At 37.8% G+C, this 25,639-nt stretch overlaps 2 protein-coding genes across 40 annotated transcripts in view; both read left to right on the top strand.

Annotated features, from left to right (window-relative positions):
• Positions 1–4,915, top strand: part of camk2b2 (calcium/calmodulin-dependent protein kinase (CaM kinase) II beta 2) — a 63,953-nt gene extending 59,038 nt beyond the window's left edge. For all 35 annotated transcript variants that reach the window (XM_073874562.1, XM_073874559.1, XM_073874556.1 and 32 more), the window contains one exon: positions 1,718–4,915. The gene's annotated coding sequence lies outside the window, so the exon portion shown is untranslated. The remainder of the gene's footprint in view (positions 1–1,717) is intronic.
• Positions 4,414–25,639, top strand: part of ogdhb (oxoglutarate dehydrogenase b) — a 24,013-nt gene continuing 2,787 nt past the window's right edge. The window contains exons 1-17 of one of the 5 annotated variants that reach the window (XM_073874551.1): positions 4,414–4,554; positions 7,770–8,147; positions 11,413–11,601; positions 12,534–12,636; positions 15,999–16,114; positions 18,470–18,624; positions 18,810–18,956; positions 19,039–19,129; positions 19,454–19,633; positions 21,382–21,510; positions 21,598–21,777; positions 21,881–22,033; positions 22,282–22,384; positions 22,954–23,082; positions 24,778–24,928; positions 25,023–25,150; positions 25,342–25,520. In XM_073874551.1, the coding sequence (XP_073730652.1) occupies positions 7,914–8,147; positions 11,413–11,601; positions 12,534–12,636; positions 15,999–16,114; positions 18,470–18,624; positions 18,810–18,956; positions 19,039–19,129; positions 19,454–19,633; positions 21,382–21,510; positions 21,598–21,777; positions 21,881–22,033; positions 22,282–22,384; positions 22,954–23,082; positions 24,778–24,928; positions 25,023–25,150; positions 25,342–25,520 (2,367 nt within the window). In that variant the 5' untranslated portion in view covers positions 4,414–4,554; positions 7,770–7,913. Of the gene's footprint in view, positions 4,555–6,459; positions 6,732–7,769; positions 8,148–11,412; positions 11,602–12,253; positions 12,348–12,533; positions 12,637–15,998; positions 16,115–18,469; positions 18,625–18,809; positions 18,957–19,038; positions 19,130–19,453; positions 19,634–21,381; positions 21,511–21,597; positions 21,778–21,880; positions 22,034–22,281; positions 22,385–22,953; positions 23,083–24,777; positions 24,929–25,022; positions 25,151–25,341; positions 25,521–25,639 lie in introns of those variants that run through there. The other 4 variants (XM_055207600.2, XM_055207604.2, XM_055207601.2 and 1 more) reach the window with 4 other exon arrangements.

Here is a 25,639-nt window from a genome sequence, read left to right as displayed (position 1 = left end):
TAAATGATACAATGTAGTGCTTTGGTTAGTAACCTTATTTTAGGTTTAAGTATACAGAATTTATAATAAATAAATGTATTTTATAAAATGTTATAAAACTGGGGCCCCCAGCACCGTCTCGCGACCCCAATTTGAGAATTGGATTACACAAGAAAAAATGACTTTTTTATATAGTGTTTTGTCTTGTTTTTTAGTACAAATATTAAAAAAAATTAAAATCAAGATGTATTTTCTTGATGAGCAAAATGACCTAAGAAAATAAGTCTAGTTTTAAGGAAAAAAAAAACAATTTAAGTGAATTTGTGCTTAAAACAAGCCAAAAAAATCTGCCAATCTGGGGTAATAAAATTTTTAAGATTTTACTTTTTTTTCTTGCTTCATAGGCAGATTTTTGTGCTTGTTTTAAGCACAAATTCACTCAAATTATATATTTTTGTCTTAAAACTAGACTTAATTTCTTAGGTAATTTTGCTCATTAAGAAAATACATCTTAATTTAAGAATTTTTTAGATAATTTTACATAAAACAAAACAAAACTTCTAAGTAAAGAAGGTAATTTTTTTGCAGTGAGACTTTTGTGAGATTACTGAGATTTGCCTGACATTGTCTTCTAAAACTTTAAATGCACTGCAAGAAATGATTTTCAAGAAAAAAAATTGTATTATCTTGCTTTTTCTTGATGAGCAAAACGACCCTAGAAAATAAGCTTAGTTTTTAGACCAAAAATATCAAATTTAAGTGATTTTGTGTATAAAACAAGCAAATAATTCTGCCAATGGGGTAAGCAAATTTTTCTTAAATTTTTCGTGAATTTAGTGTTTAAGAAAAATGTTCAAGATTATCTAATCATTCTTAAATTATGGAAAATAAGAAAAAAAGTTAATTTGTGCTTTAAACAAGCAAAAAAAATCTGCCAATGGAATAAGAACATTTTTCTTGAATTAAGTGTTTATGAAAAACTAAAAACTAGACTTTTTTCCTAGGTCATTTTGCTCATCAAGAAAATACATCTTAATTTAAAGGTGCAGTGTGTAATTTTTAGAAGGATCTTTTGACAGAAATGCAAAATAATATACAAAACTATATTATCAGGGGTGTATAAAGACCTTTCATAATGAACCGTTATGTGATTATTATCTTAGAATGAGACCTTTTCATCTACATACACAAGGGTCCCCTTACATGGAAGTCGCCATTTTGTGCTGCCATTTTTCTAACGGACAATTTTTTTTACTAAGTTGTCTCAGACTATGACATGTTTGTCCGGTGGCAGCTACCGTAGCTTCTCTGTGTGTTTCAAAAGTGAGGGATGAGCAGTGGACTAAGCCGTTGGTTGCAATTCGCAACTTTACCACTAGATGCCGCTAAAATGTACACACTGCACCTTTAAGAATTTTTTTAGATAATTTACTAAAAATACTAAGTCATTTTTTTGCAGTGAGACTTTTGTGAGATTTCTGATATTTCCTCTCCATTGAATCTCACTGACATCAGGGGAAATAATTGAGATCTCATGTGTAATATTTCATTCTTATGGGTTTTATGTTGAAAATTAAAAAAGTTCACTAAAATCAAGCGTGCACACTCATTTTGGATATAAAAAGTTTTGCCACAGTTAAAAACAACTTACAGTCAGTAATAATATCCATATAGTATCAGTGAACCTATAAATCCTTGCAAAGAAACTAACTTTTATTGCTGTGTTTTTGTATTTCAGAGGAGCCATGGTATGGATGTATGAGGGCCCCTAATGGAGGTGAAGGACAGGGACAACTTATAGGATGGTCGCAGGGGTCCAGCGTCGGAGCGCTCTGAAATATCCAGCTATCCAACTCTGGACACAGCCGTCCTCCACTGCATGCGAACCACCAGTTCTCTCTGTCTACCGTGCTGCTCTCAATAAAACATCCAGACACCATCACACCCTGCAATTCTGACTCCAGCTCAGCCCAGCACGCTACCAATTATCTTAAAGCCAAGACTTATTACATACGCAAGAACAACACCGCACACATCAATCATCAAGAGCAATCATAGACTTCAGGTTTTCACCTAGAATTATAACCTGCACGATTGCCTTTATTCCCCCACAATCCTTTGCGCTCCACTTTTGTCCTCACTGGCCTTACGCCCCCTGCGCCCGTGCACTAAATACAGTAGATCACGTTTGAATAAAATGTTATTATTATATTAATTGTATTTATTATTGTTACTACAATTATTATGATTACTTATGTCAGAATTCTTAGTATCGCTGTTGTTCTATTGAGATTGTATATTTGATGGTCGAATTACTTATGTTGATGTAACCGTTCTGTTGTTAATAACTTTTTTAAGCATGGATTTTCTGACTTTTGGCTGATCTTAAAGGAAGGTAACAGGACATGTGTTGATGGGAAGGGTTTTTGGTCACCGTAATCAGTATTTGTGTTACCTGCTGTTTTTAAATGGCACTGACTCGTGATGTTTTATCCATCATGCTCTTTGAGGCAGCTGACATCATTGCACTGTTGTGTTTCGCCTCATTCTGGTATATCTGCAGGTTGCCAAACAGGATTTCTTTTACACTATTTATCTCGAAATCTCACTGTAGTGTGATTGAATAAACAGTATCAGTATCCTCCTTAATGTCTTCGGCCCATGCATGGCGACCAGCCGTTTATGTGCCGATCTGGTCAGAGAAGTTTTATATATAAGTCTTGTTACAAGTTAGTGAATTGATGGTCTGTCAGATTGTTGGGATGTATGTTTACGGTTTACTTAATTGACGTAAAGACACAATAAAAGTTTTTGGAAGGATGTTTTTCAATCTGATCTATGACATAAGCTTGTTTGTCAATGGATTTCGCAGGAGTGAGGAGAAGAGTTGTGAGAATAATGCATGTTGTGTTGTTTTATAAGGGCCTTTATTCTCAAAGCAGTTAAATTTGCTGCTGTTTGCTAGGCAAGTATATCTGAAAGAGATAAGGAGATTTAAATAGCCACTTTAGTTACCATGGTGATCAGCATCCTGTGCATTTTCCTAATTGATAAGTTTGGGAGAAGTTTCTAGCTTTGTCAGAAAAATCATGTTATTCACATCGACTCAGGCACCTACAGCGATCATTTTTTGTCGTTTTGCTTTTTTTCTGTATATGCAGGTTTTTGAATTTCTTATGTATTATTTATGTGGTGTAATTAAGCCAGTTTTGTCATCTTTGTGTTTTTTTCCTTTTGTGTGTGTGTGTTTGGTGCATTGCAACGGTACTGCTTTGATGCATGTCTACCTGACATTTCGAATGTGAAAACAATAAATATATAAAAGTGTTGAACGCACAGTTTGAGTGAGAATTGGCAGTAGACTTGAAAAGATCAGCAGATGTTGTTTTTCTTTTATCTACAGATGGAAAGTTACTCTGTCAGTAGCAGAGTTTATGAAGAACCTCATGTTTGTTGATTTAAAGAGAACAAGGGGGTCTGGCTAGATTTGAGGGCTTCCTGACAACTGGTACTGTTAGTTTTTGATGTCCTGTCAAAATATTGCATTCAAAAAGTACCCCTTTGTTGGGGCTGCTCATTGGGGAGTAGTTTGTATTTAATGTTGAATTTATTTTCACTCTGAAATGTTTTATTTTTGAAGTTTGTTTTAATACACCCTGAGTTTTGGTCGCAGGGGAAACTTGATGTAAATGATGACGAATGCACTGCAGCGAACACATGTAAAAACAGCAAATGCGAGCCGCATGTCAAGAAACCGATGATGTTACTATTTTTTGTGTGTTTTAGTTACAATTACAAAAGTTTAGCAAAATGGATATGTTGTAAAACTACTGCTACATAGTGTTAACTTATGATAAGTGGCAATGATATTTGCATGATCTTCAATTTTACTAAATTTACATTTTTGTGATTTTTTTCTTTTTTTTTCTTTTTTTTTACTGAATGCTGGTGATTCTATATATTTTTGAGCTTTGTAAGTGCATATAACTATTTTTGTCTAAAAATGATGACTATAGCTATTAATGATAATATATCATGGTAAAACGTATTATTATTCTGATTGTATGGCATGCTTTTGTAAAGGCATTTGTTGTTGTTGATTGAGCCCATATAAAATGTGAAATAATGAAAAAAAAATGTGTTTAATACATTGGGTGATAACTGCATTCACATTAGGTCACGTTATGCATGTGTTATTAAGAATTGCATTGTGCTTTTGGATGCCAGACTACAAAAGGGACCTCGAACAATGTATAACTTGTGTCATAACAAATGACTTCTGTGCTTTGCAGATACTATAGCGTAAATGCCCTTTAGATGGCGCTATTTACCACAATGAAAATACTGTTTGTTACAGTATGAAAGGGATTACAAGATCTATAAGGATTTAACAGAAATGAAAGTATCTTTGCAGTTGCATCATTATCTGGGGAAACACCAGCTTATGAAAAGATCATGCACTAAAAGTGAATGGATTTAATGTTTAGTAAATGAAACATAAGCCATAATAGATATATGGACACTGGAATGAACAGGATTATTCTCAGAATAGTAGCCAGGATGATCTGATCAAATGTGAGTGATTTTATCATTACTGTAGTGTAAACCATTACGAGTGAGTGAGCTGCTCTAACCAATGTCAAGCTAATAGTTATTTGTAGTGTTCACATTTTCTCACAGTGTCCTTTTTCAGATCTTTTGCTTAAATCTGAGCTTTACTTTTTTTAAATAACCCTCCCAAATAGAGCAGATTTTTTGTAAATAATCTCAAATACTGCAATGAGATGTGGATTTTATTTGGTTATGAAAAATAGATTCTCATAATTATTCTCATGAATATTCATATCTGTTCTTCCAATGTGCACTCTTTCTGTGTTCTATAGGAAATGTAAGATGTTATCAGTATTATCAATAAAAAGACTAACATCAAAACTCATGTAATTCTTAATCTGTTATTAGTTGACTAAAGAAATACACTGTTCTGACATGCTGGTCATATACAGACATACAGTTGGCCTATATATAACATATACAGTACAAGTGTTATCTTCATGAGCAAGAGGTTCACCCTGAAACTGATTAGATTAACATTAAACCAGCAGTGCCAAAGTATACTTCAGCAGAACTTTATGTAGCCTACAATCAAAGTGCAAACAGTACTTTACTGCTGTGCCAGTCTATGTACCTTGCCCAAAATGAATCATCAATAGTATGATTAAACCTATCTAATCTTCAATTTCATGTTTTTCAAGAATCAACTAAACTTATGTTTCAATACAAATCGACATAGATACTCCATAAAAAGAGTTCAAAGGTCAAGAGATAAATTGTGTAAGCCACAAAGCTTTCGATTGTTGCGCTTGTGTGTCTTGAGGGGAGTTTGTTAAAGACGGTATATCATCAAGACGCACGGGCGTTGTCGCGGTTACGCGCCTGAACCAAAGTGAACTTCCGGTCTGAATTTATTTATCGGTTTGGCTAGTGGTTAAACCTATTGTTAAACTTATTGCTTGTTATAAAACCAAAATACTGTAAAATGACTCTGTTGTTGTTGATTCTATGATTCTACCAGATGTTATGTTTAGTCCACAAACGGCTAATGGTATAGTTTTATAGTATTGCAATATTACAGTTTTGGCAGACATAAATAAAATGTTTTATAGACGGTTTCATCGGATGCACGCGCGCTGACGCGAAACACATCTGGATCCAAACTTTTCTTCCGGTTTCTTTTTTTTAATGGTCTGACTAGTTGCTAAACAAATGCCTTGTCGAAAATAACACATGTTTTGGTTTGCTAGGTAATCTATGTGTGTTTTTTTGCTTGTTATATAAATAAACTACGTTTAAAGAACTTTGCGGAGTTAACCGGAAGTTACGTCCTTGTTTATGTTGTTACTGTGAAACCGTCTATATAAAAAGTACTGTGATGGCGGTAGCATGGGAAATTGAAAAAAATAATGGTATAAAATGTAAATAACTTACCTTATTGTGATAGGCTATTAAATGATCACCATGTTCACAAAAAATATATTTCTTTCATCATGGACTCACTCTCATGTTGTTCCAAACCTGTATAAATTTCTTGATGATCAACGAAGAAAGATATTTTACGGAATGTTTGTAACCAAATCGTTGATAAGCCCCATTTACTTCCATAGTATATTTTTCTACTTTGGAAGTGAATGGTACTCCGGTGTGGTTACAAATATTACTCAAAATATCTTCTGTCGTGTTCATCAGAACAAAAAAAATGTATGCAGGTTTGTAACAAAATTTTATAGAAAAAAACATAATGATTGATAATGACGATAGAATTTTCATTTTGGGGTGAACTATCCCTTTAAGTATAAATGAAATGATTGTTTTTAAATGTTCAAAAAAATCCACAGTAATATGTTGTTAAACTGTGAATGTGTGAATTATCTCCATTCTAAAAAAGTGTAGCGGTCCTCGTGCAGTACGGCTGACGTCAGACAGTGACGCAGCGCGGGAGCTCCTGCACGCGCGCTGCCTAGAAACGAGCGACTCATTTATCTGAATCCGAGGCTCGACGAAACGCATCCAGCTGCTGCTCATATCTCACTCTTACATATTTTATAAGGTTTTTTACACGAAACCGAATCTCACGAGCTGAGTGTAAGTGTTGTATCTATTTGATCGCTTCATAGTCATTTTTGCACCATTTTAATGTTCCTGTCAGTGAGGCGGGCGTTCGCGAGGCACTTCTGCTTCTGTCAGCAAGCTCACCGGTAACGTTACTGAGGAGAAAACTATTAAAATAGATATAACAACAATGTTTGTTATTTGAAATCGTTTTTTTAATCATTTACAATGGTCTCTTTCTACTGGATGTTTGATTTTTAAACAGTGGTTTGACGAGTAGTTTTGTTGAGAGTTTTTGCTGTTAGCTCGAGTTAGCTGAAGCTAGCCGGTGTGATCCGTTATTTTGAGGCATTCAATGCTACTACCAATAGATTAAACTCTTGTTTATATGTGATCCAGCAATTATTTTATGATTTATTTGTGTCTCTTTTGCTGTATATGGCTATTCAATGCCATTTGGTAAGAAGGATTATCTCTTGACTAGACAGTCAGGAAAAGTTGAGCTCAACTGTTTATTTTGGACACATTTGTATTGTACAGTTTTAGTAGGTGTTTCATCTAGAGTGATATACAGCACGACTAGTTTAATCTCAAGAACGCAGTAGTGCAAGTTTATGAATCAACCCTGCAGGTTTTGACCTTTCAGTTATGGGCCCAGATCTTTAACAACTGCTTTGTAACTTACAGCATCTTTTCTGAGCTGTGTATACACTATAAATTGTATTGAGGTTTAGATAACAGAACAACATGTATTACAGAAGCATATAGCTTTGTCATGGGTTAAAGAAGGTCAATACACGTGTATGGGTGTAACCTTTGGTCTGTTTCTTATGATATACTGAGTAAATATGCCTACAAAGCACACAGATGAAGAATGACAAGAATCATAATAGCTACTAGTGCTGCATTATACATATTACACTTTTCACATGTAATCACCGTTTGTCCTACAGACAGATAAAACTACTTGAAATGTCAAAGCAACTTGAAACAAAATGAGCTTAGACTGACATTGAATGGACTCAATCCATATATGATGGAACAGAATAATTTAAGGGAACGTGAACAACCACACAAAACATTTAAACTAAACAGTGACATAATATGTAAAAACCTGGCATTTTCTGCCAAAACATATTTACTGACATGTCTGTTTTGTTCCCTATATGTTGATGTTCATTCAGTTCCTGGAGCGGGCAGGACCTCAAGCAAACACGCCGGAGTAGGAGGACCAGCACGTTTCAATAAGCTTTTGGATTCATTGTCGTGGAGCAGCGTTTTCTTGCGGTTGGTTTCTGAGAGGCGGTGGAGCTGTTTTTCGGACTGCGATGCATCGCTTAAGGACTTGTGCTGCACGGCTGCGGCCGCTCACAGCCTCTCAGAGCCCTCACAGTTTTCCACAACACAAAACAGCAGTGGCACCTGGGGCCCTAAGGACGTTTCAGCCCATTAGGTGCTACACGGCCCCTGTCACTGCTGAGCCTTTTCTCAATGGGACAAGCTCCAATTATGTGGAGGAGATGTACTTTGCATGGCTGGAGAACCCCAAGAGCGTGCACAAGGTAAGATGTTACCTTTATATAGAGGAGGAGTCCTGACTTTCTCAGGTGATTTGGCTCATGTTATCCTATTGTTGAGTAATTTCACAATACCACACTCAAGGTGATGCATGAAAGTCAATATAACATATTTCCTGCTCTAATCATGCACATTATAAATCAACAACATATGCGTTTTTTTAAATGTATTGGTTTTCTTAAAAATCTGTAATGTTAAAGAGGTAAAGGCATTGCAAATGTTTTGTCATGTTGACTTTTATTATGAATCTAGGCTACAGATATATGTCTTTGGTCACCAAGGTCATTCCCAGATAAGGTTTTCGTTTCATAATGTGACCATTTCTCCTTTAAGACAGCAAACCTATCCCTGACGGGTAGTTATGTAACGCGTTTCCATATCACATGATCGACTTGGTTTTCAGACTGTTTTCACAACACGTATGGTATTTTACAGGAGAACTTGATGTTTTCTGTGAAACTGTAATGACTGTGTTACACTGAAATAGTTGCTCGTGTACAGTGGTTGAACCTGATGCATTACCCTTCTGTTTTTAATTTTCATATGTTTACAAGGTCATTGATCTTTCCTGCTACATAAGTGTCAATTGTCTACAAAAAAGCTTCAGAAAAAATACCCGTGGTGCCCAAAAAAAGGGCAGCATTAATGTTGAGTTTAGCTTTTTATTCAAAATAGGCAAATGTGGCTTGGCTGTGGTTATTCTCTAAGCAAATGAAGTACTCAATAGCCTTAAACAGGTTTCGGACTGAAACTGAAAGATATTTGATATAACAAGGTCGGGCACTGCTGTTATTATGAATAGGGGACAATGCAATGCTCAGTATGGTCCCCATATCCACTTCGCTATGGAAGTCCCGCCTTCCAGTAAAAAGAACCAATCATCAATGGTTAAAGGAATAGTCTACTCATTTTCAATATTAAAATATGTTATTACCTTAACTAAGAACTGTTGAATCATCCCTCTGTCATCTGTGTGTGTGCACGTAAGCACTGGAGCGCGCTGCTACGCTACGATAGCATTTAGCTTAGCCCCATTCATTCAATGGTACCATTTAGAGATAAAGTTAGAAGTGACCAAACACATCAACGTTTTTCCTATTTAAGACGAGTAGTTATACGAGCAAGTTTGGTGGTACAAAATAAAACATAGCGCTTTTCTAAGCGGATTTAAAAGAGTAACTATATTGTATGGCGTAATAGCACTTTTGGGAGTACTTCGACTCGGCGCAGTAACACCCTCCCTCTCCCATTATGAGAGTGAGAAGGGGAACAGACTTTTCAGGCGAGTCGAAGTACTCCCAAAAGTGCTATTACGCCATAAAATATAGTTACTCTTTTAAATCCGCTTAGAAAAGCGCTGTGTTTTATTTTGTACCACCAAACTTGCTCGTATAACTACTCGTCTTAAATAGGAAAAACGTTGATGTGTTTGGTCACTTCTAACTTTATCTCTAAATGGTACCATTGAATGAATGGGGCTAAGCTAAATGCTATCGTAGCGTAGCAGCGCGCCCCAGTGCCCACGTGCACACACACAGATGACAGAGGGACGACTCAACAGTTCCCAGTCAAGGCAACAACACACTTCAACATTGAAAATGAGTAGACTATTCCTTCAATGACTGACGATTCTCTAGGGGAGGGTCTCTATACAGATCCACATGAGACACTTGCCAACCTGTGTGCATGCACAATAGCTGAAATGACCTAAAAATGACTTTCACTACTCACTGGGATGGGTTAAATGCAGAGGTCACATTTCAAGTATGCATAACATACTTAACAAGCGTGTCACTTTCACAAAGAAGTTCAGTTGATGTTTTGTTGGTCAGAAAAATATTGTTTAGTTGTCAACTTGTGCTTTTTAACACTTGATTTTAGAGACATCCTTTTTTTGCTGTTGTCTTTTCACAGCAGTTCCAGGATATTTTTCCTGGGGGATGTAAGGAAGTGAATGAGTCAGATCAGGTTTCTGCATATTTGATAATGTAAGACACGAATACGGCTATTCATCAACCTCCATGCAGTGATTTAGCCCATCAGAAGGCCTGCATGGACCCACATAAACGTGCTTATTTACATGACAATTCATTAAAACAGGTTTTAAACTATCCACAACTTGTATCTTATTACATAACATTAGGGATGCACCGATATATCGGCCGATGATGCTTGCTGTGCTTCTCAATGAAATACGGTAAAATGCCGCTACATCCAAAAGTCAGAGGGCGCTCTCATGCAGAAACTCAATATGTGCTACAAACGAGGAACCATACATATGCAGCTATGACCATAGATATGTATAAAGGCTAGATGTGTTACAGCAGAGTCTCTAACATCATCTCCTGGCGGCCATCTTACCACAGGCAGCTCGCTTACTCGTAGCACTGAGTTTTAAATGACCATAACTTGCTCAATTTTCTACCAATTTTTAAACGGTTTGGTTTCTTACCAACGTTATTAACGTGGCTATAATTCTGGATGCTTTCAAATGTTTCATGAATTTTTTTTGTATAAGTATGCAGTGTCATAGGTACATCTTTGACGTTTATAACAAACTAAACCGTTTGAAAATCGGTAGAAAATAAAGCAAGTTATGGTCATTTAAAAGTACCTGCACCATTAAAACTCAATGCTACGAGTAAGTGAGCTGCCTGTGGTAAGATGGCCGGAAAATTCGGACGTTCCACTCAACTGGCCAGCAGCGTGGGCGACACATCTAGCCTTTATACATATCTATATACATAGGATATATTTATTGCTGTTCTTCATACCTTTTCAGGCATTTTCATGATAATAAAGAATATGTATAATGATTATATTTGACGAGTGTTGCTTTTTCAAATGCATGTTGTAAACGACTCAAACTAACTGTGATTTCCGACTGATAATGACTTACTGATCAAATGCCGAAGTACATGAAATAGCTGTGAATATTATCAGCTGTGCGATTCAGACAGTTATCGGCCACGTATTATTAGTGTATATCGGCATTTATTGGTGCACCCCAACATAAAATAAAAAAATGCTTCCAATAAAAGTACATAACTGTACGGAAGATCATGTTTTACCCCATAATCAATTTGGGGAAATGTGAAAAAAGTGTGCATCTCTTTTGTTAAATTTCAAAGAGAATTTGTATTTGTATCGCACATTGCATCTTTTCAGATACATTCATTGATTGTTGCATTATAAGAACTTGTTATAAGCACAATTATAAGATTTTTTTATTTGTGGTTTTCTCAACAGTCGTGGGACATCTTCTTCCGTAATGCCAATGCAGGTGCACCCCCAGGCACCGCCTATCAGAGCCCCCCTCCGCTGGGCATGAGTCTAAAAGGACTGTCGCAATCCCAGGCTCTGGTCGGATCCCAGCCGACTATTGAAAAACTGGTGGAAGACCACCTTGCTGTTCAGACCCTTATTCGTGCTTACCAGGTATGACTCAAATTAACACACCTTACAGAAATGCATGTGTATGTTCTTAAACAATTTGCTTCTAGGATACTGTTATAAAGTGATTGTGAATGAGAGGTTTTAATTTGTTCCGTTACATGTTTCATTGTCACCCTGGTGTTTGTATAGCTTATATTATATTTATGATTTATTAATCTCGTAAAAAGGATACAAGAGTAGTTCCCTGTTCTTGAGCACAATGTTTTTGTGTGGACTATAACGACAACAATTCTCCATCAATACTGCGTAATGCTTTTCTTATGAACCGTATTTGTTTAGTTTGTGTGCACACACTTGAATGCCATGTTGTAACTCTTAAAGTGTTAAATGTACCGAATGTGTTAATGTAACTGAATTAAGTCCCAAAGCAGAACACTGTGTATGTGTGCCGCAGCGATTACTACCTATGTAGGGCGCTCTAAATCAGTCACTAATAGTTTCCATCTTAGTTAGAAGGCAGCTGCCTATGTAGGCTGTAGACAGCGAGGCAGCTCACTAATCATATTTAATATATATAATTTTTTTGATATTAAGTGTATTAAAGATTTTACTGAAGGTAAGTCTTAAAATAAATGTAAAAATGATCTGATCCTTTGCCATGGTTAGTTTGTAAGTACTGTTGCCTTGTTCACAGGTCAGAGGTCATCATATAGCCAAACTCGACCCTTTGGGCATCAGTTGTGTAAATTTTGACAATGCCCCGGTTACTGTTGGGTTCCACCAAGTCGGTGAGAAATGCTTGTTGTGTGCAGTGTCTGTGCGAACGTGTCACTCACCGTGTGTTAACATCGCTCTGTGTCCTTCTGTCCCTGTTCTCCATCATCTCTCTGGTGGTTTTTCTCTCTCTCTCTCCTACTTTTCTTGGGGTATCTTTCTTGTCTGGGTGTCATTCTCTTAAAACTTACTCACTACAGATTCGCGGGCACCATGTCGCACAGCTGGACCCTCTCGGAATTATGGATGCCGATCTCGATTCGTGTGTCCCTGCAGATATTATCACGTCCTCCGATAAACTTGGTGAGGTTTCCGTCAGGCGTTTAGAAATCTTTTTTTTTTGGCATGGCTTTTTTGTTTATTTCACCTACCATGTAGACCACACAAACCTCATTTCTGCAACATGCATGCAGGTCAAACCAGTTATTTGCAATGGGTAAAGTGTAAACACACGTCATTGAGTGCGATTTGTGTTTATTTTTAGCATAATTTCATCTTGAACTAGAATGCATTAAGTTGCCTTACTGTCTATTGTCTAGAATGAGAGGCATAAAGAATATCCAAGACATTATAAAGACATTAGCTTCTTCGAAAATGTCTTGATAGGCTGCAACTTCATTGCGGTCACTCATGCCTGCATGCAACACAAATGCCGCTCTTTATGTAAAACAAGATAACACCCATGTTTAGTTTTTCCACCATGCAATAGATAAAATTAGGCCAAGAATTGTTTTCATAAGTCTTACTTCTGATACTACTAAAATGTAGTACTGTAGGCTTACTAGGTTTTGTAAAGGAGCCATTTAGTTTGTACCCATCAGCATAAAGTTAAACCACCAACTTTTCCCATTGTAAATTGCTTTCTTATGACTAAAGATGCTTTACTTTTTAAAAAGTTCTGTCTATTTAGTGTAGTACATTGTTTCTGTTGGCTATTGTAGTTCCTCACTCTCTCTATAGATCACCTGCGCTCAGTTTTATTATTTTATTTTATACTTTTATCACACTATTATGCTTATGCTGTAGTTTCACTTTTCTGGATGCTGACATACTGTTTATAAACTTTATTTGCTTGCACATATTAAATGGCAATAACTGGACATACTTATCCTTACATCTTTATTGGAGATTATTAATGTAAGAAAGCATGCTAAAGGCCTGATAAATTGGATCAGATGAGATGAGATAAGATCTTAGAAAGCTTGCAGAACTGTTTAAAATGACTTGGAGGTCTGTCTTTGATGTATTTATGTCAGGTTAGTGAAGTGCAGCTTTGAGGTTTTGACCGTGTAAGACCACACTATATTGTACGCTATGATTTTCTCAGAACAGGCTTGGATGTTAGGTCTGACTGTTAAATTTGTGCCCATGCAAACAAGACATTAACTTTTTTTGTCTTTTGACTTCTCAGATATACACTAGTCAACATTCGAAGTGGATCAAAACCATTCAAAAAAGATTACATAAAACCAGTCCCTAATACCCATTCTTGTCTTAGGACAACTTTGATAAACTTTTTAGATCCACTTCAAATGTTGACTAGTATAGTTGCCTTCTTTAAGGTATGACATGACACATTTAGAGGAGGTACTTTAGAGAAGGTCAACTAGTTGGTCCACAAACTTGTCTCCTGATAAGTTTAGTTTCTTTGTGTAGCACTTTTTATATCTTCAATTATTGTTTTACAAACCTCCCAGTAAACAAGCCAAAGGGGACAGTCACAAAAGGTGACAGTTCCCTAAGGTAGTTTACGCAAGTAAGTGAGAAAGAGACCTTAGGAGAAACTAATATTACTGTTTAAATAGAAGTTCGACATTGTTGTTTTCAAACCTGGAAATGTGTATAAATTAAGCACTGAATTTTGAAAATCGTGGAAACATTTAGACCATTTTGAAAGATGTAAACAACAATTTACATTTCACTACTATTAACCTATAAATATGAATCTTGAACTGGTCTAGAAGCACTTCCTTATTATTTTACTTCCGTTTATTAACACTACACCAACATACAACCACAAGAACTGAACCGAAATGTTAAACACCCAACTTTCAGACAAACAACTATAAATCTGAAACAGAAAGTGCTGCTACTCTTAAACTTTCACATTCATCATCTTTGTTCAGATATGTATTTACGTAACTATGTGGAAGTGCAGCATTCTGTTTCTCAGATGAGCTCCAGCTGACATTTTTGTAACTTGGGCTGCGTCCGAAAGCTATAAAATGCTGCCTTCGGAAGCAGCATTCCATGGCGTCAAGTCGTGTCCGAATCCAACGTTTGGTTTACTTCTCTTCCCAATCTTTGATTGGTTTTTCACCTAAAACCCCTTTCACATGGGGTGTTTATCCCATTATAGTGCCTGAGTGCCTTCTGTATGAATGCAAAAACACATCCTGGAATTGATCTTGGGATCTCTCCTGGAATGGGGACCTAGTAACACTGTCATAACGTTCCCGGAACGTGCCATAGCCGGAACAATGATGCAAGTAAGGAGTGTGTTGTAGTGAGGACGCATGTGTCGTCTCGTTGTAACAATATACTTATTGGTTAGTTCTTTAAAATGGGTGTTTTAAATGCAAATCAACGTTCATGCAAAAAAAAAAACTTCAAACTGGAATGAAGCAAAGATCGGGGAACTCCTTACTATCCTTGCTAAGATTAGCGACGGTCTGACCTGATGCGTGCGAGACGTGCACCTTCCAAACCAGACTCAAGCACAGACACACGTACAGTAAAAATTATTTCTCATGCAAATTATTACTTTATCAGACCGTCAGCGCAGCAATAAATTACGTATTTACGGGCCATTCACAAATTAGTATTAGAAATGTGGTGAAATGTCTGCAGACATAAATATTTTTTTCCTTTAACTGATCTTATTAATCTGTCATAAATTCTGGTTAACCATTAACCGGTCAATATGAGCATGATTATCCCTACTTTCCAATAAATTCAGTGATGTTTGTACTATAACTAGTGTCATAGATGTTTACTCTCTTTGTTGGTTTGTTTACCTGATCGTTTTAGGTTCAGTACAGTCTTGTTTTTCTGGTGTTGCAGGAATGTTCCCTATATGCTTGTGGAGGGAACATTGATGTAGTCTGAACAAACACAACTGGAAGGGCTTGTGGTACACTGTGTGATTAAACGGTGTTACGGTCATAGATCATAACTGCAGTTCAGAGCTCAAAGATTACAGATACAAACCCTCTCCAATCGTACAACTTTTCAGCTTCCACTAAAATATGTTGTGTGTTTGTCAACATTTAGGGTGGAAATAATTGTAGTGTTATTAAATGACATTAATCTGATTTTTTTGACATTTGTCATAATAAATACACTATATGCAGTTTCTGTCTTTTCACATGCATGCATTACCTATGGCATTGGTGAACTGGGCTAATAGATCTGTTGTTTCTTTTTGACCTTTCACCCTGTCCATTTTCCTTTGCTAATGCTGTATTGCGTCACCCTGACTTTTCGTTGCATGTTCTGTGTTCAGTTGTTTTTAATCATGATGAAATGTGTTACACTGTACCCTCCAGCCTGCATTGTCTAATCTTGTGTTGTATGTCTGTCTTGTTTTGTGTGACGGTCGGATCCGCTGTGGGGTTTTGTTCTGGTTGCCCCTCCCCATCCTGTGTTTCAATGTTCACTGTCAGGCTTCTATGGTCTGGAAGAGACGGATCTGGACAAAGTTTTCCGGCTTCCCACCACCACTTTTATTGGGGGCAATGAGAGTGCCCTTCCTCTCAGGGAAATCATCAGACGTTTGGAGGTATCTATTCACCAAATTAAACTACAGCAAATGACAGAAACACTCTGAAAGTTCCTCTGCCATGAAATGCTGATTTTTAAAGGAATATTCCAATGTTTACTCACCCCCATGTCATCCAAGATGTTTATATTTTTCGTTGTTTAGTTGAAAAGAAATTAAGTTTTTTGAGGAAAACATTCCAGGATTTTTCTCCATATATTGGACCTCAAATGTTTACAGTTTTAATTCAGTTTAAAATTATCCCAACTGAGGCATAAGGGTCTTATCTAGCGAAACGATTGTCATTGTCACCAAAAAAAGTACTTTTTAACAACAACTCGTCTTGCACTAGCCGTGTGATGTGTCAGCGTGACCTTTTGTATTACGCAATCACATAGAAGGGTCACGCTTGACGTATGAGAAACTGTCGCTCCAGTGATTTAAAGTGTGGAGTAACTGTGGGTTCACACCAGCCATGTTTGAGGCGTCAAATTCGCTTGTACTGTGTCTAGTTTGCCGCTTGAACATTTTGAGTTTACTCGCTTAATTCGCACGTGAAATTCTAGTCATCGAGACATTCAAGAGGAAATTCACATCATGGGAGGGGCTTTTGCGACTCGCTTCTTGTAATCATGTCACTACTAGAGCAAGCTCCTGATTGGTTAACGCGGCGCATTTTGCGCCAAAGTTCACATTTTTTAACTTGCGAGTTTCCCGCGGCAATTTGCGTCATTCGCGCGAACGAGGCAGAATCGCATCTACGCCGCGCTAAACGCCTCATTCGTGCCCGAGACCTCCAGACGCACGTCAACGCGTCTTTACATTGACTTAACATTGAAATACCGCGGCTGGTGTGAACCCAGAATTAGAGGACCGTTCAGACGTTTTTGTATGTGAAATGATACTAATTAATAGGGGTGTCAACAATAATCGATTCGGCAATGCATTGCAATGCGTGCATGCACGATGCAGCATCGATGCAGCAAAGTGCCATAATCGATTATGTCACGGTTTATTTTCTGGCCTCGAGTGGACAATAAAGTTGTGAAGTATCAATTACTTCCGGGGGCATAACAACAACAATCAAGATGGCTGAGGCGGACAGAGATGACAGTGATAGATGGGTAAATAAAAATTCCTCCTTTTCCATGGAAAGTGGACATATTGGCAGTGGCACATTTCGGACTCTACGAAGTTAATTGGAAACTAGACAAGACTTAAGCTGTGTGCTCGGGTATATAATTGTCATTGTCTTAAAGCTGCTAAGCTTCCGTTTTTGTTGAGAATAGTTGCACTTGACTGATTAAAAATTTGGCTTGTTGTGTACAATAGAATTATGATGCATCGCAATGCATCGTAGAATCGAATTGAATTGAATCGTTACCTGGTGAATCGTAATTGAATCGAATTGTGAGGGAAGTGCCAATGCACACCCCTACTAATTAATGTCTTTGTGTCAGTTTATTGTTTAAAATGATCCGCAAGTGTGCGTTTCACATGTAACGCATGACCTTTCGACATGATTACGTAATATGTAAGGTCACGCTGGCTAGTGCAAGACGAGAAGTTCTGGTTTAAAGTACATATCTTTATTATTTTGTTGAAACTGCAATTTTTAAACTGCATTAACTGTGAACTGTGATAAAGTCTAATAAATTGAAAAAAATCTTGGAATGTTTACCTCAAAAAGCTTAATTTCTTCTCAACTGAACAAAGAAAGTTTTCGTCTTTCTTCTTTGATGACATACGGATGAGTAAATTATCGAATTTTTTTAATGAAAGTGGACTCTTCCTTTTTAACTACCTAATAAGGTATGGATGTCTTTTAGAAGGCATTTACATTTTTTTCAATGAAAGTGCATGAACTCATTCCCCGCCAGACATTTTGTTTAAGTTGCGCACCAAAACGGGAAAATTTTTTTCATCCTATCTATATTTTTTTTCTCTGTTTATAAACTCTAAATATGGGTATTTTTCTTTAAAAAATATTTTTTTAGCAAAAAGCAGAAATTGCGTTTTTGTGATAGAATTTTATTAAGAGATCAGATTCAGAACGATTCAGTTTAAAATTAGTAAATAACATTTTGGCCTTTTTTTCATAAATTGGGTAAGTGCATCTAGTGGATAATTGGTGAATTGCAGATTAACATAAAAATTCTTCAGAAACACTTTTTTAATGCAAATGTTTTCTCTTTAAAAATATTTTTATGCAAATGTTTCTCGAGATAACTCGTCATTGGCGGGGAAAGAGTTAAATACCCCCTGTCAGATCTTTAAAAGATATTTGTGAGGCAAGTGTTTTCTTTCTGCTATAGAGCTAAATTAATCAAATACGCAAAAATATTTTAAATGATTTGCCTTTGCCACTTCATGTAGATGGCGTACTGTCAGCACATTGGTGTGGAGTTCATGTTTATCAATGACCTGGAGCAGTGCCAGTGGATCAGACAGAAGTTTGAGAAGCCAGGAGTGATGCAGTTTACTCCGGATGAGAAGAGAACTCTACTCGCCCGTATGATCCGTTCAACCAGGTCTGTTTGTTCTCAAGATCTTCTGAAATAAATGAAAAATCTATAAACATTTACAATTTTTTTTTTATCAAATCTATTTCTGATTTGCATCCTAAATGTTTCAAAGATGTATAGATGATGCCATACGTATCCAGGCACTTTCTGGGGCCTCCATGAAATAGTGAATGTTTTTGTGGTTCTGTCAGGTTTGAGGAGTTCCTGCAGAGGAAGTGGTCATCAGAGAAACGCTTTGGGCTGGAGGGATCCGAGTCTCTTATTCCTGCACTTAAAACCATCATTGATCGATCCAGTGAGAACGGAGTGGAGAATGTTATCATGGGCATGCCACACAGGTAGATCAACCTATCAATCTCTCTGTTTGCGTATACACTTGTGACCATTGCGAAATGTGAACTTTTGTCTGTTCTCCCTCAGAGGTCGTCTGAATGTGCTCGCTAACGTGATCCGTAAGGAGCTGGAGCAGATCTTTTGCCAGTTTGATTCGAAGCTGGAGGCTGCTGATGAGGTGAACCTTCCAGAACTGTGACTCGGGTTTTCTGCTTTCTTTTTGTTCACCTTTTATAAATGCTCAACTTTTTTATGATCAGTTAGTTCTCAATAGAAAAAAAGTTCCTAAAAATAAGTCGTGAATGATGTTTCATGTAGGCTTGAAAGGAAAAATGGTAATGTTTGATAGACCTGGCACTACCTGTGCAGTGATGTATGACATAATTAGCTCTGTAAACAGTCCGTGGAAAGTCGTGCCACATTTCTGAGAAAATGAAATTGATGCCCTCTATCCTCTGTACATAATGTTCTGCTAATGTTTTGTTTTGTCTTGTTTTCTCAGGGCTCCGGCGATGTAAAGTATCATCTGGGTATGTACCACAGACGCATAAATCGAGTCACCGAGCGCCACATCACCTTGTCTCTGGTGGCCAACCCTTCACATCTGGAGGCTGTGGACCCTGTAGTGCAGGGCAAGACCAAGGCAGAGCAGTTCTACTGTGGTGACACTGATGGTAACAGGGTGTGTGTCACGCTCAATGTGCTTTAAGTGCATAATAAATATGTATCCAAAAGATCACCTAAAACACATTTTTCCTGCATTGCTGGACGTATCAACAACCGTTCAACAATTGACATGGCTAAGTAGGAGACATTTCACAGGAGGCAATTGATGACGTCTTGTAAATGTTCTGGAATCTCTTCTGTAAAGAGGGCCTAGTAACATTGCCGTAACATTCACGGGAAGCATTCTGTGAGAACACGATGCAGAAACAATGCCGTAAGGGGCGTGCCATAATAAGGACGCGCGTGTCATCGCAACCGATGTTGTGGTTTAGCTCTAATTTCCTAAAATTGGCAGAAAGGCTTCTGTGTGAACACAAACACAACCCGTAAATGTTCTGGGATCTCTCCCGTAAAGAGGATCTAGTAACATTGCCGTAACATTCAGGGAAAGTGTTTCCTGTGAACAAAAAGCAGAAACAATGCTGTAGGGTGCGTGCCGTAGTGAGGACACGCGTGTCATCGCAACTGAAGTTATGGTTTAGCGCTAATTTCCGTAAAATTGCCAGAGAGGCTTCTGTATAAATACAAACATATCCCCGTAAATGTTCTGTGATCTCTTCCATAAAGAGGACCTAGTGACATTGCCGTAACATTCACGGAAAGCGTTCTGTGAGAACAAGACGTAGAAACAACACCATAAGGGGCGTGCCGTAGTGAGTCATCGCAACCGATGTTGTGGTTTAGCTCTAATTTCCTAAAATTGCCAGAAAGGCTTCTGTGTGAACACAAACACAACCCGTAAATGTTTTGGGATTTCTCCCGTAAAGAGGATCTAGTAACATTGCCGTAACATTCAGGGAAAGTGTTTCGTGTGAACAAAAAGCAGAAACAATGCTGTAGGGGGCGTGCTGTAGTGAGGACGCGCGTGTCATCACAATTGAAGTTATGGTTTAGCGCTAATTTCCGTAAAATTGCCAAAAAGGCTTCTGTATAAATACAAACATATCCCCGTAAATGTTCTGTGATCTCTTCCATATAGAGTAGCTAGTAACATTGCCGTAATATTCACGGAAAGCGTACTGTGAGAACAAGACGTAGAAACAATGCCATAAAGGGCATGCTGTAGTGAGTCATCGCAACCAGAAGTTATGGTTTAGCTCTTTGACGCAGGGATTTAAACGCAGATCAACATTCACGACGAGAAATGTCGGCAAACTGACAAATGCTGGCAAACTTTTTACTGTATGTGTGTGAATGCACGCACAGATTCCAAAAAATCTTTCGCAGTGTAAATTAACTAAAAATCAAACAATCCCGGAACGCATTTTCCGTGTATTTTCCGTAATTTCTGTGTAAAAAGACAAAACACCATTAGATGTCTTTTTTTTGTCAACAACTGTTAGAAGGTCGCTGTGATTTCACCAAGTAAGATGTGATCCTGGATCAACAATTTAATCAAAGATACACCAACCTACCCTTAACTCAAACCTCAAATTTGAGTGTACAATAATAGATTGAGGAGTATTTCTTAAAAGCCCCTAACCTAAATCTAACATACACACTAATCCTAATCCTGCAATCTGATTGGTTATTGAAAATGTTGATCCAGGACCAACAATGCTGTTGATCCAGGATCACATCTTACTTGATGAAATCACGTTCACCCTGTTGGAATATCCTTCTTTAAAATTGTCTTTTTGGATCAGAAAACAAGAAAATTCTTTACGGAACGCGAGTAAAAAAACACTGTTCTTTCTTCTGTAGGTGATGTCAATCTTGTTACATGGAGATGCAGCTTTTGCAGGTCAGGGCATTGTCTACGAGACCTTTCACCTTAGTGACCTCCCATCCTACACCACTCACGGCACTGTGCATGTGGTGGTCAACAACCAGGTGAGCAACATTTAATAGCTTTAATTTCTTATAATTAAGTGTATTAGTTTTAACCTTTGTGTCCTTGTTTAACTAAACCCAAACCAGATTGGCTTCACCACTGACCCTCGAATGGCTCGCTCCTCACCGTATCCCACTGATGTCGCCAGAGTGGTCAACGCTCCCATCTTCCACGTCAATGCAGATGACCCAGAAGCTGTGATGTACGTGTGCAACGTGGCCGCAGAGTGGAGAGCCACGTTCCATAAGGATGTGGTCGTTGATCTGGTCGGAAATCTCGTTTTATTTATTTTTTTAACTAGTAATGCTGTGAACTGTTTATCTAACACGACCCGGGTGTTTGATCCTGACGTTGGTCTCTGTGCCGTAGGTGAGCTACAGACGAAACGGACACAACGAGATGGACGAGCCAATGTTTACTCAACCACTGATGTACAAACAGATAAAGAAACAGAAACCCGTTCTGCAGAAATATGCTGACAAACTCATAGCAGAAGGAGTTGTTACCAGACAGGAGTATGAGGTTCGATTAAACATAACGTTGAATATTACACTATTCAAAATTCGAAGTGAATCAAAAGCATTCAAAAAAGTTTACATAAAACCAATCCCTAATACCCATTCTTGTCTTAGGACAACTTTGATCCACTTTTCTGATCCACTTCAAATGTTGACTAGTATATATTCGGGTGGCTTCGGGAAGAGATATGGACTACAAAAATCAATTAAAAAAATTTGGGAAATGATGCTCATTTCTCTCAATCTTAACAGGAGGAAATTGCTAAATATGACAAAATCTGTGAGGAGGCGTACAATCGTTCTAAAGATGAGAAGATCCTGCACATTAAGCACTGGCTTGACTCACCTTGGCCAGGTGGGTGTGTGTATATATTAGGGATGCAAAACGATTAATCGCGATTAATCTATAGCAGAATAAAAGTTTTTGTTTACATCATATACACAGTTCACACACACATATAATAACATTGTTTAGACAAATGCACACACATGCATGTATACATTTAAGAAATGTGTATATACATTTATATATTTATGTATAATTTATATTATATATAAATAATTAATAAATATTGATATTTTTCTTAAAATTATACATGCATGTGTGCATATTTATATATACATAGTTCACACAAATATATAATGTAAACATAAATTTTTATTACACTTGCATACATATATATATACACTAGGGATGCATAACGATTAATCGCGATTAATCTATAGAAGAGATTAATTGCGATTAATCGTTATGCATCCCTTGTGTGTGTGTGTGTGTGTGTGTGTGTGTGTGTGTGTGTGTGTGTGTGTGTGTTTGCAAGTGTGTGCAAAGTAATGTCAAAGTAACAATGACAACCCCAACAGTCTTTCTTATTACTGCAGATTTTATAATAACATACTGAATCATGACCCAAATCTTTGCAGGTTTTTTCACGCTGGATGGTCAGCCTAAGAGTATGAGCTGTCCGTCCACAGGTCTGAATGAAGAAGTGCTCAGTCACATCGGTCGTGTGGCTTCATCTGTACCAGTGGAGGATTTTACTGTCCATGGAGGTAAGATTTGTTTTACCCCCTCTTGTTTGTACTAAATTTACAATAAAACATGTTTTTATACATTTTGCACTTTTATCCAAATTGACTTACAGTACATTTGAGAGTATCAGTATGTGTATGACCTTTGCACTTCTATCACAATGCTTTACCAACTAAGGTACATGAACACTTTATTGGTATTAAAAATACTAAGTTAATATGTTACAGAGAGTTATAGACCCACTGCAATAACTTGATAAGGAGTTTTTTATTGAGTGCACGCACAAAACAGGAGATTATCTGTTCATCTTTGTGAAGCGATTCAGTTCAGTCATCGTCATCTTGGTATCCCTGAGCAGCTTTGTCCAGTCATACAAGTACAGCTGCATTCAATCTATGTCAAAACACATTTAAAATATGTGAAAAATGATTTGCTCTGACTGTTAGGAAGAAAATTCATGGCTTCCTTTTCGTCTAGCCTTGTATTGGCAGCTATGCTATGGTATGGCCCATTCTGTTTTTTCATATGTGGTCTATCTCCTGCTCAAAGTCAGGGTTCCCACGGGTCCTTGAAATCCTTAAAAGTTTGTGAATCTGGGGAAAAAAATTCAAAGCCCTGGGAAGTTTTTTAAAATATACATACATAGATACAGCAGGTCATTGAAAGTGCTTGAATCTATTTTATGCAAGAAGTTTTCTGGAAAAACTCCATATTATTCCCTGTGTAGTGTAGGATAATATCATAAAAATTCTAGACTTTAAAGGTGCAGTGTGTACATTTTAGCGGCATCTAGTGGTGAGGTTGGGAACTGCAACCAATGGCTTAATCCACTGCTCACCCCTCACTTTTGAAACACATAGAAAAGCTACGGTAACCGCCACCAGACAAACATGTCATCGTCGGAGACAAGTCAGTAAAAAAATGTGTCCGTTAAGGGCTTCTGTAGAAAAATGGCGGCACAAAATGGCGACTTCCATGTTAGGGGACCCTCGGTGTATGTAGATAAAAACGTCTCATTCTAAGGTAATAAACACATAACGGTTTATTATGAAAGGTCTTTAATACACCCCTGATAATTTAGTTTTGTATATTATTTTGCATTGCTGTCAAGAGATCCTCCTAGAAATTACACACTGCACCTTTAAGCACAAGTGCTAAACTGTTCGCTTTAAATGCTTATATCTTCTGTATGCCAATGTTGATTCATACCAAAATGCTTTTTTGCATAGTTGTGTTTGACACATGAAAACATCTTGGGTTAGGTATGCAACTATATTTCCCCTGAGACAGGAACGAGACGCTGCGTCTCCCTTGCCATATTTCCTGCATCCCTGTAACGCCGTCTTTGGTAATATTTCAGATAGCGATATACTTCCTGGCTCCCGCGTCACCCTGTCTTTGTCGTTAAGCCTCACCATTGGTTGAATTTGATATACACATTCAAACGCACTTACCCCTGGAAGCGTCCCAAAGTGTCACCACAGTGACGCAGTGCGAGTTCCCTCAAAAGGGAACTGTAACAATGTATCTTAAAAGGTAACACGATGTAACCTTGTTCTCACTTGAAATGTGTCCCCACATTTAGTCCTTGAATTTGAGGGTATTGGACCTGGAAAGTCCTTGAAGGTCCTTGAATTTGAAGTTAACTAAGGTGTGAGAACCCTGCAAAGTGTTTCAGCATCTTCCCCTGAACCTTAACTCGGTTTCTCTTCAAGGTCTCACTCGTATTCTGAAAGGAAGGGCGGGGATGGTGGAGAACCGGACGGTGGACTGGGCCCTTGGTGAATACATGGCCTTCGGCTCTCTTTTGAAAGAAGGCATTCATGTGCGTCTCAGTGGCCAGGACGTGGAGAGAGGAACCTTCAGGTAAGATATTTACTGTATTTAACAAATCTTAATGCAAAAACAACTAAAATTGGTCTGTTTTTCTTCACCTCCTGACCCTCTGTTCCCTTCACAGTCATCGGCATCATGTGCTACACGATCAGAACGTGGACAAGAGGACCTGTATTCCCATGAACTACATGGATCCAAACCAGGCTCCTTATACCGTGTGTAACAGCTCCCTGTCGGAATATGGGGTTCTAGGTCAGTATTTGACATTTTATTCATGTTTCAAAAAACTGCATCCCACTATGGCTTTTTTGTAGCCATTGTACATTGACAAATTGCAAAAGACATCTGGCTGTTTTTTTGAGGATTGTTTTAGATTGTGTCTAGGTGAGGGCTGGACGCTACCATCATGTGCTCAAGTTCTTTGTTTCGTGTGTGCTTTCTAGGTTTTGAGCTTGGCTTTGCAATGGCTAGTCCTAATGCTCTGGTGCTCTGGGAGGCTCAGTTCGGAGACTTCCACAACACAGCCCAGTGCATCATCGACCAATTCATATCCCCCGGCCAGGCCAAGTGGGTCCGGCAGAACGGCATTGTGCTGCTATTGCCTCATGGCATGGAGGGCATGGTGAGCTCAAAACATTTTTCAGATTATCAGCATTTTTTATCAGTAAGGGGATTTCTAAGTGGGCTATTGACACCAGATGTAGCCATCAACCGAAATGTTGAATTCATACAAAGAAACCA

The sequence above is a fragment of the Misgurnus anguillicaudatus genome, chromosome 12, assembly GCF_027580225.2.
Source record: "Misgurnus anguillicaudatus chromosome 12, ASM2758022v2, whole genome shotgun sequence".
Lineage (NCBI taxonomy): Eukaryota > Metazoa > Chordata > Actinopteri > Cypriniformes > Cobitidae > Misgurnus > Misgurnus anguillicaudatus.
The sequence above is the reverse complement of the archived record's forward strand: the minus strand, read 5'-3'. Positions and strand labels throughout refer to the sequence as shown.